At 43.0% G+C, this 13,179-nt stretch overlaps 1 protein-coding gene across 1 annotated transcript; it reads right to left on the reverse strand.

Moving 5' to 3' along the window:
* Nucleotides 1-421: 421 nt before the first annotated feature.
* Nucleotides 422-13,154, reverse strand: Slc38a2 (solute carrier family 38, member 2; the record flags this gene model as incomplete). Its single annotated transcript, XM_005406598.2, is given in 15 exon segments — nt 422-3,372; nt 4,450-4,547; nt 4,634-4,778; nt 5,304-5,428; nt 5,949-6,049; nt 6,148-6,227; nt 6,603-6,770; nt 6,858-6,916; nt 7,542-7,624; nt 9,178-9,259; nt 9,386-9,478; nt 9,581-9,654; nt 12,349-12,464; nt 12,612-12,693; nt 12,967-13,154. Coding segments are annotated over 15 exon segments (1,530 nt in total). The 3' UTR covers nt 422-3,273.
* Between the last annotated feature and the right edge of the window lie 25 nt (nt 13,155-13,179).

The raw sequence follows: 13,179 nt of genomic DNA on the forward strand, positions 1-13,179 counted from the left end.
CCAAGCTCACGCCCCTCGGATTCAGTTTCAGCCGCTGCACGGAGCCCACCCTGCGGTCCGTGGCAGCCCTGAGCCACCTTGTGTTGAGTGACTCTCCTCCTAGCGCCACTCGGGGTAACAAGCTGCTACATGACACGCACGTCAACTTGCCCACTTCCTTTCCTGTGACCAGCTCCCCGGAGCCTCCCTTTCCCCAGGTGTGTACCTCCAGGCCCCTCAATTCTAACTGCGTCAGGGAAACAGCTTTCGGAAACAAAACAAAACCCATATTCTGGGCTGCCTCCAAGGCTGGCATCTTCCCAGTACGGAAAAGTCAAAACAAATCTATTTTACTTCATTAAACTTATGTGACACTGCTAGGTGCAATACTTACAATGCACTGTAGGTGTTTATCCTACTGCCTCAAAGAAAACACCGCTACTCAGGATTAAGCACGTATTTATTTTAGTTCAGTTAAAACAAACATACATTGTTTCATTGAAACGGTGTAGAGCTTGTGGCCAACACTCCCCGCACGGGAACTGTTGGCCTGTAACGGTACAGTGGGGTATTTACACTATATACACCAAGGTAACACACCCAGCTTCTGAAAAGGTCTTTCAGTACACAAGATCACATTTTGGTAACTACTGCATTTTGAAAATTTGGACCTTATTCAAAATTTAAATAAGAGATTTGAACTTGCACCAAGTTTTTTGTGAAAAAATTTGATGTCTAACCAGTTTATTACAAATACAATTTTGTAACAAATATTTTAAACGTTTAGTATTTGTACATAATTTGTCAATTTTATATTCAATTCTCTGTACAGGTACTTTTGTGACATATAATGTGAGTTCATCGAAATGCAGCTAAGAAACTTACAGGAATATATACACGGAACCCCAAGACCCAATCCTGGTATTATATACAACCTATTTACAAATACATATGGGCAGACACTGTATGTACATAGATTATCATAAATATTGAAAAATAGGTTAGCTTTAATGGATTAATGGTGTTCTATAAATAACATTACAGTTAACTGACACATCCACGGAAGACAGTAATGCAAAATGTGACAAGGCAGTGGTTTTAATACTGAAGACTGCTCATTAATGGGAAGTCACTGCTTAGGAACCTAAGACACACAAGGTAACTCCAAGAAGAACACAGGCCGGGTTTATCCCAAGAGTTGATTCTGAACCTCCAACAGCTGAAGGATTAGGGGAGCCTCTCCACACCAGTGTGCTACGCACGAGAAGATCCTTGCTTCCACTGCAGGTTCCCAAGTACTCCGCGAAGGATGTGAACTGCAGAGAACAACTCTTTACTTGGTGCTCCCGGCAGGTCTCAGGTATAACCATCTTTTGCCGGGAACTCACCTAGAAGCGCCAATTCTTGGTGTGAACTAGAGGTGAGGTTCTGGATTCGAATGGAGTGTCCGAAGCCCAATTAAATGAAAGCAGTGCTGTAGGATGTCTTCTCACTGCCTTTTTTATTTCTAGATGGTCTCAAGAATTTTTTCTTCGTAGAATCAAAAATGGACCATTGGTTTCACCCAAGGTAGCACTACAAGACGTCTTCCAGTTCTGTAAGGGCCTCTGATGACAGACACATCTTGTGTATAAATTTAGCCACGTACAATACAAGAATGTGTAACAAAACCATGTCTGTCACACTTCTGGCTCTTGCTTCAAACTAAGAATGTTTCCTTCCAGAGAAAACCTTAGAGCCAGAAAACAAACTGATACTTCAATTACTTGTTTCCCTCAACCACTTCATGGAATTGTATTAGATTTGACATTATGCCAGATGGGCAAAGTACCACATTACTTAATAATATATTCACCATACACTGTAACGTACAATAAATGTGCTCCTGAAGCCAAGTTTCAAAGTAATTTTGCCACTTCTACCTGGAATTGAAATGGAAGGGTGAACATGCAGTTGGACCAAAACTACATACAATCAGGTTGCACTGTTTTCCCTAATCACGTGTTGGATGTAAACAAATAATTCTACATTGTGTAAGAATGAGATGACAATCCAGTGCAAACCAGTTTTTTAAAAAGCTTACTGCATGAAAGACTCATTGGCCTATAGGAAGAGAACTTATACCAAATACAGGTGTAACGTGAATTTGACCTCTACTGCAGACAAAACACGAATACAGCTAAGCCACACATTGTCAAGTAAATCACACTTCCAGTAGATGAGCATTTTAAAAAACTGTACTCTCTGGATAGAATGGTTTTGGCCTATCGCCATTCAAATGCCCATTTCTCTCTGCTGGAAGCAACGTCAAAAAAGGGCTGGCCCGAAAGAAAACCCAGAGCTGCCGCCGCCGCCCTGGAGGCAGATGCAACTGAGTAAGCCCCGTTTTACCCAATTGCACTACTTGGTACCTCGAAGTTACGCTATTTCCCACAGAAGTATCTGTATTATTTTCCATTCTAACAGGCTGAAGACCGAAACGTTCTTGTCTGGGTGAACTGACGTGTCTGGGGACAGAAGTGATGAGCACAGTTCACCTGATCTGGTGTAGCGCTAAGCACTGTTACCCTTGAAGTACAGTGAGGTTTGCACGAAAAGCAAAGCTGTCCCTAACTCATGGTACAATTTCTCCTTACATGGTTTTCTCTAAAAATTACTTTGGGTAAAAAAGTATTTGGCTAATAATGCCTAGAAAAAGGCAAATCATTACGTAAAACTAATATTTGTTTTTAAATACCAATGAAGTTACTTTATGGAACGGACAACTGTTTCTGGATAAAGTTCAAAAAAAGCCACTTCCTAAAAGTAAAATAGTGCATCTGAGGTCACTAAGTATTTTTGGTACAAAAAAAAGTGTTTTCTCAATGGTTGTTTCAATACTTTGCTGTAAATTAAGAACTGTTTTTCACATCGAATGGTTCCATTAGGCACATTCAAGTAAAATCATAAAATATCCAAGTTAAACAATGACACAGCCAAACATGTGGCTTGATACAAGTTAAAAGTTCATCCATTCTCTGGAATGGAATAAAATTGTCACTTCCCTTAACCCAAGTCTTGTGGTTTTGTTGTTAACATCCATTCCTAACACACAGATAAGTTTCTTTAAAAAAGAATAAAAAAAAAAAAAAGAAAAAAAGAAAACAAGTTCACTTATTCTGCATTCAGAAGAACCAGCGAGGAGCTTGCATTTCAAAAGGAAGTGAAACTGAAAACATCAGGTGAAATTTCATCGCAGTCGAGCGTCCACTCAGCCCCGGCAGCGGCGGATGGCTGCAGCGTGGGCGGTGCTAATTAGTGGCCGTCTTCGGGGGCCCCGTGCACCCAGTCCAGAACAATCAAGGCCATGCTTCCAATCATCACCAGGACGCCACTGAGCAGGAAGAGCAGAGCCTGCAAGGAGCACACGGAGCACACGTCAGCAAGCGACACACTCTCTGCTCTCAGCCGGACCCCCACCACTGCAAAGTCCCACGCTGTGTGACACGACACACGGCTCAGAGTGGACAAGGACTGACGCTGTCTGAACGCCGACACTCTCTCCTTCCACTCTCAAACACGAAGGAAATTTTCCTGACTAAACTCTTCACACAGAGCTAGACTGGAGGAGTTTTTTGGGCAATCTTTTAAAAAGCCCAACAGTTACTGGCACTTTGCAGTTTTGAGCAGAACAAGGACAGGTGCTTATTTATGAACAAGCGTAATACTTCAATCGGACTAGAACGGCAGGGAAGTGTTGTGACCGAGAGGCAGCCCTTTCCTGGACATCCCCACCGCAATCCTGGTTCTGTTTTTCTTTGTACCGGGAATCGAATTCAGGACCTTTCGCTTGCCAGCAGGTGCTTGTGTGTACTAAGCTGTACTACATCCCCGGCCCCAGGACTCTGGCTCTAGACCCACAATGGTTAGCGTGTCACTCTGTAACCAACCCTCACTACCTCAGGTTCACCAGGGCTCACCATGGACAGAAGGCCCCACGCTCTGCTTCGAGAATATCAGCCTTGTGTGAACGTGCCTACACACTCCATCTTTTCCTCTTATACAACCCGTCTCCATTTCAGTACCTGTCACACAGGAGGCTGCTAAACCAACACAGGTTCATCAAGTGGGTGGGTATCTTTAGGCTACTCTTTCTTCCAAGCTCTAAAATATCTAAACATGGGCTGGAGATAGCTCAGCAGCACGGCATCCGCCTGACAAGCACAAGGTCCTGAGTTCGACGGCCAGCTCCAAAAAAACCCAAAACAAACAACAACACACACCAAAAAACCCTAAACTTTCTTCCACTATTTTAAGTATCAGATGGCCAACTATCTTATATCCCATGCCCAACCAACCTTTTGTCAAGTTATATTACTAATATTTACTAGAAACTTTTATGTGAAACTATGGTGGTGGACAGCCTGAGGACATCAACTGGCAGAATGTAAAGGGTTACTGCTGCTTTTCTAGTCACATTCTTTCACTCACCCCTATCTTCTGCACAGATTTCATGGGTTCTTTCTTCACCAACTTGATGTAGAAGGCAGAGGGGAGAATAAAAATCAACATAGCAGCTGCAGATGCACCTGTACAAGAACATTTCAACTGATTAACTTTTCAAGCCTTCACATCCCTTGTAGTTGGGTCAACTTTCGTATTGCAAAAAACTTACCGATGAAACCGAAGATATCCCTGATAGTTGGGACAAAGATGACCAGCAAGTTGGTAAACGCCAAGATACACACTGTAATAAGGCTGTGACGCCACCAACTGAAATCTTTTGCTGCACATAACAGGTGAGTTACGGAACTCCGGATCTGCATAAAATAATTTGTAAAAAAATTCAGCTTTAGCTAATGCAAAGAATTGGCAAGCAGTAGGAATTCCTTGTAAAACAGCAACCATTTGTAAAGGAAAACTATTCTTTCTCCTCTGCTGCTGTTTTTCTAAGTATCTGACTGGATTATTATTATTATTATTATTATTTTGTCTTTTTGAGACAGGATCTCGCTATGCAGTTCAGGTTGGCCTTGAACTCACTTTGTAGCCCAGGCTGGTCTCAAACTTGCAACGATCTTCCTGCCTCAGCCTCCTGAGTGCTGGGATTACAGGCATGCACCACCACGCCCGACATGACTGGATTATTTTATACCTTGAATTATGAGAAGAATGTCCCAGAATGTTTTGAAAATCTACAATGTATTAAAGAAAACCCCTCAGAAACTATCACCAACTGGGTATTGCTCTACTACTGTGTGCCTTCTCCCACAAAACTGTCACAAATGGTCACAACTTTTGAAAGCTCCTCCTCACTGAAAAGAGGCAGGTGACTGATTACTTACCGGGAAAATGACTACTGGTACCGTGAGGGTGACAGCTACTAACACAGCCAAACGGACAATCAGAAGGATGATATCAGTTCCCACGACAGAAGAGTAGGTATGAAGCAATTCCGACTCTACGTGTTCTACAGGGAAAGACCGAAAAAGCCGTCAGTGTGTCCCCTCCTCTGGAGATCAAGCAGAAAACCTAACACCCAGTGAAATCGCCACTAAAATTTTAGCTCCTCACCAAGTAACTATAAACTAAGAAGCTAATACGATTAACTTGGAATTATAGTTAATACAATTAAAATAACATTCAAACAAAAATCTTTGACTACCAAGTAGGGATTTAGCCACATGACCTCCATTAAAAACAACAGGAGCTAAACAGCCAAATCCCCCGGATTGGCTTAGTTTATACATTATACAGTTTAACAGTAATGGGAGAACAGACACGCAGGCTGAATTTATCAGAGGCAAAGCCATCAGGCAAATATCCCTTCAAATGACTATGTTTTCCAAACCAGACTCTAGCAACTACCGGTGAAATGCACTACAGAAAATTCTAAGGTCTCAACTCAACGGCTTATCAAATATGCAATTTCCCAAACCAAATTATCTCATCTCAATAAACGCCGCCCGCCCAAAGTAGGCCCTGTTTACCGTAAAAAGTCAGGTATCCAAAGAGGGCAGCCAGCAGATACATGAGAAACATGGCAAAAAATGAAATCTTGGACACATTCATCATTCTTCTCCGGCTGCGGCTACGGAGAGTCAAAAGAAAATGCAGACGTGGGTTCAGGGTCAGTTATGAACAGAAGTCTAGTACTTCCCCACTAAAAATTCGTAAAAATGCACTCACCCTTTCAGCTCTTCATAGATGGGCAGAATGGCAGGGTGACAGACGAAGGAAAATGTCAGAATCGGTACCGCGTACACAGTCTGAAAAGAGACACGGAGGTCTGCTTACTACCCTGAGGTTATACTCTTGTCACTTTTGTGGCTAAGTCTCACATATTTAGAATCGAAGTCTAAAATAGTTTACTTTGCACACTTAGCCTCCATTTTCTCACCTGCCCGTTCAGTGTGATATCGTACCTGCTGAGGACGCCCTCCCACTACCATTACTTTATTTCTCAACCTACTTTAAGAAAACCAACACTTTCTTCACAGTTCTGAGTAACTAGCTAATCATACATGCTTTCTAAAAGTCCTGTTATCCACCTTCCCTGTACCGTAGGGGTCAGTGAAAGCCTCCAGCGGGCGTTTTCCCTCTTCCCTAAGATGTCCCCTTGAGAACATACTGTATTTGGTCACCTGTGAGTTGAAGATAAAGTAGTGTGGTCTGCAAGAGTCAACGGCAGTGCCGTTGAAGCCCTCGGAGGCCATCAACGCTGTAGGCTGAGCTAAGGTTCCATTCATCGTCTCGTTCAGCATCAGAGCAACTTCCATTGGGCAGGGAATCTGAAATTTCTTGCAAATGACCTGAAAATATATTATTTTGTAGTTTAAAAAAAAACAATGTGACAAGGCTTATAAAAAAAATGTTTTCTATAGAAAAATTCAACCTACCACAATCAGAAAGAATACCATACACAACAAGGACAGGCCACTGGTATATCCCAAATATCCTGTAAGAGGCAGGAAAAAAGCACGTTATTAGTCTGATGAAGTAAGGTGACACAGAGAAATATTTTTCCATGGATTACCCAAATTCTGCTGGGAAGACTTTATGCACCCTAAAGTTTACCAGGTCCTTTTTATTTCTTGAGGCAGGGTCTCACTAGCAGTGCAGGCTGGCCTTGAGCTCACTATGTAGCCCGGCTGGCCTTGAACTGATGGTGATCCTCCTGCCTCAGTCTCCTGAGCGCTGGGACTACAGCCAGAAGGTACAATGTTAAACTTCTCACATATGAAGACAGACACTGGTCACAGCCAAAATAATAAGAGATTATTACTGTGTATTACTTACACAGCAAAAATATAGAGAAATGTCAATGAAATATTTTGACTTCTTGGGAGTTACCTTGCTAGGATGCTGGAAGAACTACAGGAGCTAAGGGCGGCGGTCGAGCTCCTGCCCAGCATGCACAAGGCCCTGGGTCCAACCCCGCACAGCAGAAGGAAGGAACTCCAGGCTGTTCATGCTTGCAACTCCCCCGGGTATGTTCTGGGGCCTCTAAGCTCACTAATTTCTCGTTAGAGTAAGCCCTGGCGCGCCTCCTTACAGTACTCTTTAGACATGCATCCGCTCACCTAAATTTCTCAGCAGCGATAACGGAAGAATGAGCACCAGAGACACCAGCAGAACCAAGTAGTCACCATTCAGATACCACAATCTAAATGGAAGGGGAGAGAAGTAAGGTCAGAGCTAGTTAAGGAGGACACGGCAGTATTCAGAGAACTCACGTTACACGTACCACAAAGATACACGAGAAAAGGGGGTCTTCAAGTACTCCTTAGTCAAATCAGGAGTAACTTTTAAACTTTGTATGTTCACTCAGGTTAGAGTTGGAGCTAAAACAGTCTAACTTTTGTCCCACCGCTTGCTCTAGGAAAACTGCCAGCTGATTCATAACATAAAATGCTTCTCAAAGGCTCGCTACGAACATAGGGAACAAGGCTGCTTTGTGAAGCCAGTAAGCTTATCTCTAAGCACTTCTAGAAAAAAACACTGCACGCCAACTTTGTTACAGCTTGAGCTTGCCATCTCAAATGCGGGGGACAAGTACATTTTACAACAAAGTTTTTTCCCCCAGGTATTTATGAGCAAAAACACTTATTAAACATTTCAACAAGGAAAATTTTCCACACTTCGGCAAAAACAAAAAGAACAAAACCCAAAACAAACCTGTCCCCTAAACCACAATTTTGCTCCAAAGTAGAGAGTATGCTGTTGATGTTTTGATCCACTTTGACTCCAAAAATAGTAAAAAGATCATGTCTAAACTCAGAAGTTACTACGTACTTGTAAACTCTACATAAGAATGCCACTACGTTCACTTCAGCAACAAGGACCCCATCGAAAACCAGTATGTAAAATCGGTTTATCAGCTGGGTGCGGTGGCACAGACCTGCCGATCCTCGCTGAGATAGGAGGATCACTGGGTTAAGGCCAGCCTGGGCTGCACAGTGAGTTCAAAGCCAGCCTGACACACATAGTGAGATCCTGTCTCAGAAAACCAAAACAAAAAAAGCAGTTTGCTCAGTTACATTTCTAAAGCAACAAAGACACCATAGCTCTGTATTCGGAGGTTAAGACCTATGAAGGTGGGAAGTACTTTAGCCCTCTCTGTGCTTAAGGTAAAAACTTGCTAGTCCACTGGGATGAGTCACTTTGCCGAAAGATTAAGGTTCCTACTACATAGCCACACCATTGGTTGTATGTGGCATTCAGCAGATTAAGTTTTGTGATTGGTTTTCAATGTAACTAACTAAGAGCTTCAGTTTGAGGTTGGGGTGCGCTTGATAGCTCTCACTTCTGAAGTGAGTATAAAATGAGAAATTCTAAGAAAACCTGTTCTCACACACAGGTCAGAAATTATTGGAGGTGAGCCAGGCGTGCTGGTGCACCCCGTAATCCTGGCACTGGGGAGGCTCAGGCAGCAGTAAGGCCCTGAGTCTGAAGCCAGCCTGAGCTACACAGCAAAACCCTCTCAAAAAAAACCAAAACCTAAAACCCCAAGCAATTATCGTAGATATATCCAGAATTAAGAGTTAGCTACTATCTTCGGCTTTTCATTTTCACAAAGTTCAAAGCAGTTTATGGGCAGACTTCTTGGTTGGTCAACAGAAACTGCGTTCTGTGAATCATTTTACATCCAACTTTGAGGAAACGTATCTGACCATTTTAGACTCTTGTTTCTTAGGAGTAACCTTACTTAGCACCTACCCAGTTGTATCTTCAATGTTCATTAATGCCTTGATCACCAAAGGTAACTCATATTTCACTATGAAGAGGTAGCTTGACATAGCTGGAGGAAAACAAAATTATACCATTACAAGTGCAAAACGCAGCACATGACACTAAAGACCAGGCTTCACCACTCTGTCCTACACAGTAAGCAGCCTACCCAAATCGCCTGGGAAAACATTCTTACCTCCAATGTTCTGCATGGTGATTGATCCAGAGGCTGCGAGCTTCCCAATCATTCCAAATGCCTTATGTCCCAACTGTTCATATAATAACGACCCTACAATGTGAAGAACACAGAACAGGAAGTGAGCAAGTGCATTACGAGGAAGAGAACCAGGAAAGGTATAAATTATGAGAGAAACTAAAAACGCTATCGTACCTCCTTCATTGGCAGTCTTCAGAAGGAGATGAACAGAATATAGGGAAAATATTGACACAAATGTCAAGAGAATTCTGGGGAAAAAAGGACAGGGTTGTAATGTAAGTAGGGAGGTCTATCACAGTGCTTTTAGGTTCTTTCAAATAACATCAAATGTGGAAACGTGTCCTACTTGTGCCAAATGCCCCCAGGAACTACTTTCTCCTACTAGCTGAAGTGTCAATCTGCCGCCTAGCACTAAAACCGTGTCTCACGTTCCCGGTCATAGCTCCACACTGCTGGTCAGGGGTGCACACGCTGCGTCAAACCCAGCAGGAGGCACTGGGATCCCTACTTCCCAACGGGAGTTATAAAACTCGTGCTGTGATTTCAGCATCTAGCTGTGTGCCTACCACTTCTCTGCATTTTAACAGCTCCCTGTCAGATGCTGGACATTAAACTAAGGCAGGTTCAGGAAAGAGCTGGTGACTGCACAAACTAAAGGTAAGGACAGCAATGGGAAGAGAGGAAGGATACTCAAACCAGGTGTCAGGCCCTATAACTTCACTAGCAACTGGGCAGAAAAGATGTAACCCCACTGCAATGATAAATACACCGATTCCACGGTGGGGAATACAGGCCACGCTTGTCACAGTTAAAGCACTGTGCTAGAGCACCGCTGTGTACACCGTCTTGTCCTGACTCTTCTGAACTTGAGGAGGGGTCGAGGGAAGGGCTAACGGGACACTAGGACCATTTAGTTTTCCTTTAGGTCATGGGTTCTGTCTCACTCCACTTAACTTGCCTTCCACCGAGGAAAGCAAGTAAGAATAGGGATTTTTATTTCAACAAGCAAAAACAGCCAGATGTGGCAACACACCGATAATCCTAACACTCTGGGAGGCTGCAGCAGGAACGTAGCCAGTTAGAGCCCAGTCAGAGCAACTCAGGAAAAAAAAAGGTCAGCAAAAAAAATTGGGGAAACTCACAAAAAACTCTACTGCGACAGCCATGATCTGATTCTCTGTAGGCAATTACACACAGTACCATGCAAAGGGACGGCAAAAAAACGGGTATCTAGGAGTTAAGTGCACAAACAGCATTTATCTAGCAGTCTAATGCCAGAATTTTTATGGAGTTGAGTTCTAAGGTGACACTATTTGCTTCACCTCTAACTAGAGAAAAGAGTTTAATTAAAAACAGAACAAATGATGTCCTTCACTGTCTCACACTGGAATGACAAGGGATAAATGGATGTCACATCCATTTACTTTATTATACCCTTCGAGGTTACTTAAAATCAAGAATGCGTCTACTGAAGGTCAGCTCAAGAACTGTTTTTCGTGAACTGTGGCAGATATGTGGCTTCTGGCCTCTCCCTATGATGAATATTGAGGAATAAAAACTCACGCAATCTTGGTATCATTTAGCCATTTATTAGTATGGTTAATCAAATACAAAAGCTCCTATTAAAGCAGAATTCCAAAAGTTCAAGGGTAACAATGGAGTTTTGCTTCCACTCTGAAACAGTTGCCATTTTATCTCATTAAAATTCTGTACTCCAACCACATCGGCAGGATTTAAAAATTGCAAAGGACTTTAAATATTTAACTGTGACATTCAAGTTTCCCCATTAAAAATTTTGCAATTGAGGATCCTATCCAGGTCAGTTCCTGATCCCTTAGCTTTCCAAGAGGTCTTAAAAGCCTCATTCTAGTGAGACAAGCCCACTGAACCTGAGCTTGTAGTACTCATGGCCGGTGCTAACTTCTGTGGAATTTCAGAGTCCTGCCAAAGTCCTCTTCTTTCCTGAACCTCTGCACGCTAGAGAAAATCGAGCAGCAGTCACCAGGAGCTAACTAAATGCATCTGTCTCAAAGCAACGTGTGGTTTCCGTATCTGATAAAAAATTAAGGTATTAAGCCGGCCTTTGCCACAGGTACTTGAAATTAACGACTGTGACAGACCTGCACGGTGCTTTTCATCCCGGAAATAAAGCTCCTATGTTTCCATTATAATTTCCAAGGGTCAATGACCCCCCAAAATGGCAAAAAGAATCACTTCCATAAAGTTTTCTATGCTTCCAAAATTTTATCCAGGCACTTATGCTGGAAAAAGAGCAACTAACGCTAACTGGTCAACCGGAAAGAAACATTTCAAAGTAGGTACTTAATAAAGTATTCACTTCTGTCACCCTATGTGGCAATTACATAGATCCAGGAAAGGTAAACATTAAAAAAAAAAAAAATTGTTTTTCAGTATACAAAAAATGTCTCACTTGTCCTAAAAGAAACATTTACCAGGGTAGGTAAACATCACCACACCTTACAGTTCTCTCTTCCTTATTCATGTAAGGGGCCACAGGTCCTTGGAGTGACTGTCAATTTATCAAACTGAGGTAGGAAGCACTTCACTCGGTACTATTTTTGGCTTCTGCTTTTACCAGAAAAAAATTTATAGCTATCCTGGATTTAGCAATAGTTCCTTTTTTGTTCCCCAGATCTGTCAATTGTTTTGAAAAACAGCCCTTTGCATTAACTGAGAAGATTCTGGACTTTATTCTTCAGTTGTAAATGCTGCCCGTTTTACTACCTAATTGGCCTTCTTGATATTGTGCAATATGTAGTAGAATAAAGAGATTTTGGGGTTTCTCACACTCTTAACTTTAAACAAATTATTTTTAAAGTCAGCTACCTCAGCTGTAAGTTCAGTTTCTGGAGCTAGAATATGTTTTACCCATCATATAACTGCCCTGCGCGGCAGCAGACTCACTACTTACACATACTTACATAAAAAGAGCAATTCCAGTATTAGCCATGGCATAAGAAAGCCCAAGGATTCCACTGCCCACAATCGCATTGCTCAGATTAAATACTGACATTCCAAAGGAAGTAGTACCTGGATGCTACATAGAGGGAAACGATAACCAAACATATAACAACAATTAAACGGAGAAAACCAGTTCCGGGCAAGTTAGATTTGAAATCTAAAAGTAAAACTAGTCTTTTACTGCATAGAGCCACAGACACACAAATTATAATTTTCAACTTACAAAGTCTGTTTCATACTTCTTCTTCCCCAAATTCGATTCAAGTAGAAAGTTCTGGTTTTCGGGATCTACATCTGCATAATGGCTGCAAAATATACAGAGGCAGAATTTCAATATATCAAAACGTATCGATCCAATATAAAACAGCCCACTCTCCCGTCACAGCAACGTGTAAACACAAAAGACGCTGTCATCGCAGTAAGACACTGGTGACCCGCGATTACAGACTCTCCAAGCGCACCAGCAAAGGCAAACCACCGCATCCGGATGCTAGGTCCCTAACCTCCCCCCCACCCGGATGCTAGGTCCCTAACCCCCACCCCGCGCGAGCCGTTTCCGAGCGCCCGGCCGCCCGCACCTCTTCAGAGCGGCTTGCTTGGTGGGGTAGGCGTAGCTGAAGTCGCTGTTGGAGCTGTAGCTGCTGCTGTCCTCGTCCGGGGAGATGTTGAACCTCCCCATTTCGCTCTTCTTCATGCCGAGCATGGGGGCGGCGGGCGCGCGGCGCTGGCTCCTTTTGTCCTTGGCGGCGCCCGGGCTCGCGGCGGCCTGCGCAGGGAGAGGCGGCGTCAGG

This window comes from Chinchilla lanigera, unplaced genomic scaffold (assembly GCF_000276665.1).
Source record: "Chinchilla lanigera isolate Chin_1 unplaced genomic scaffold, ChiLan1.0 scaffold00099, whole genome shotgun sequence".
Classification (NCBI taxonomy): Eukaryota; Metazoa; Chordata; class Mammalia; order Rodentia; family Chinchillidae; genus Chinchilla; species Chinchilla lanigera.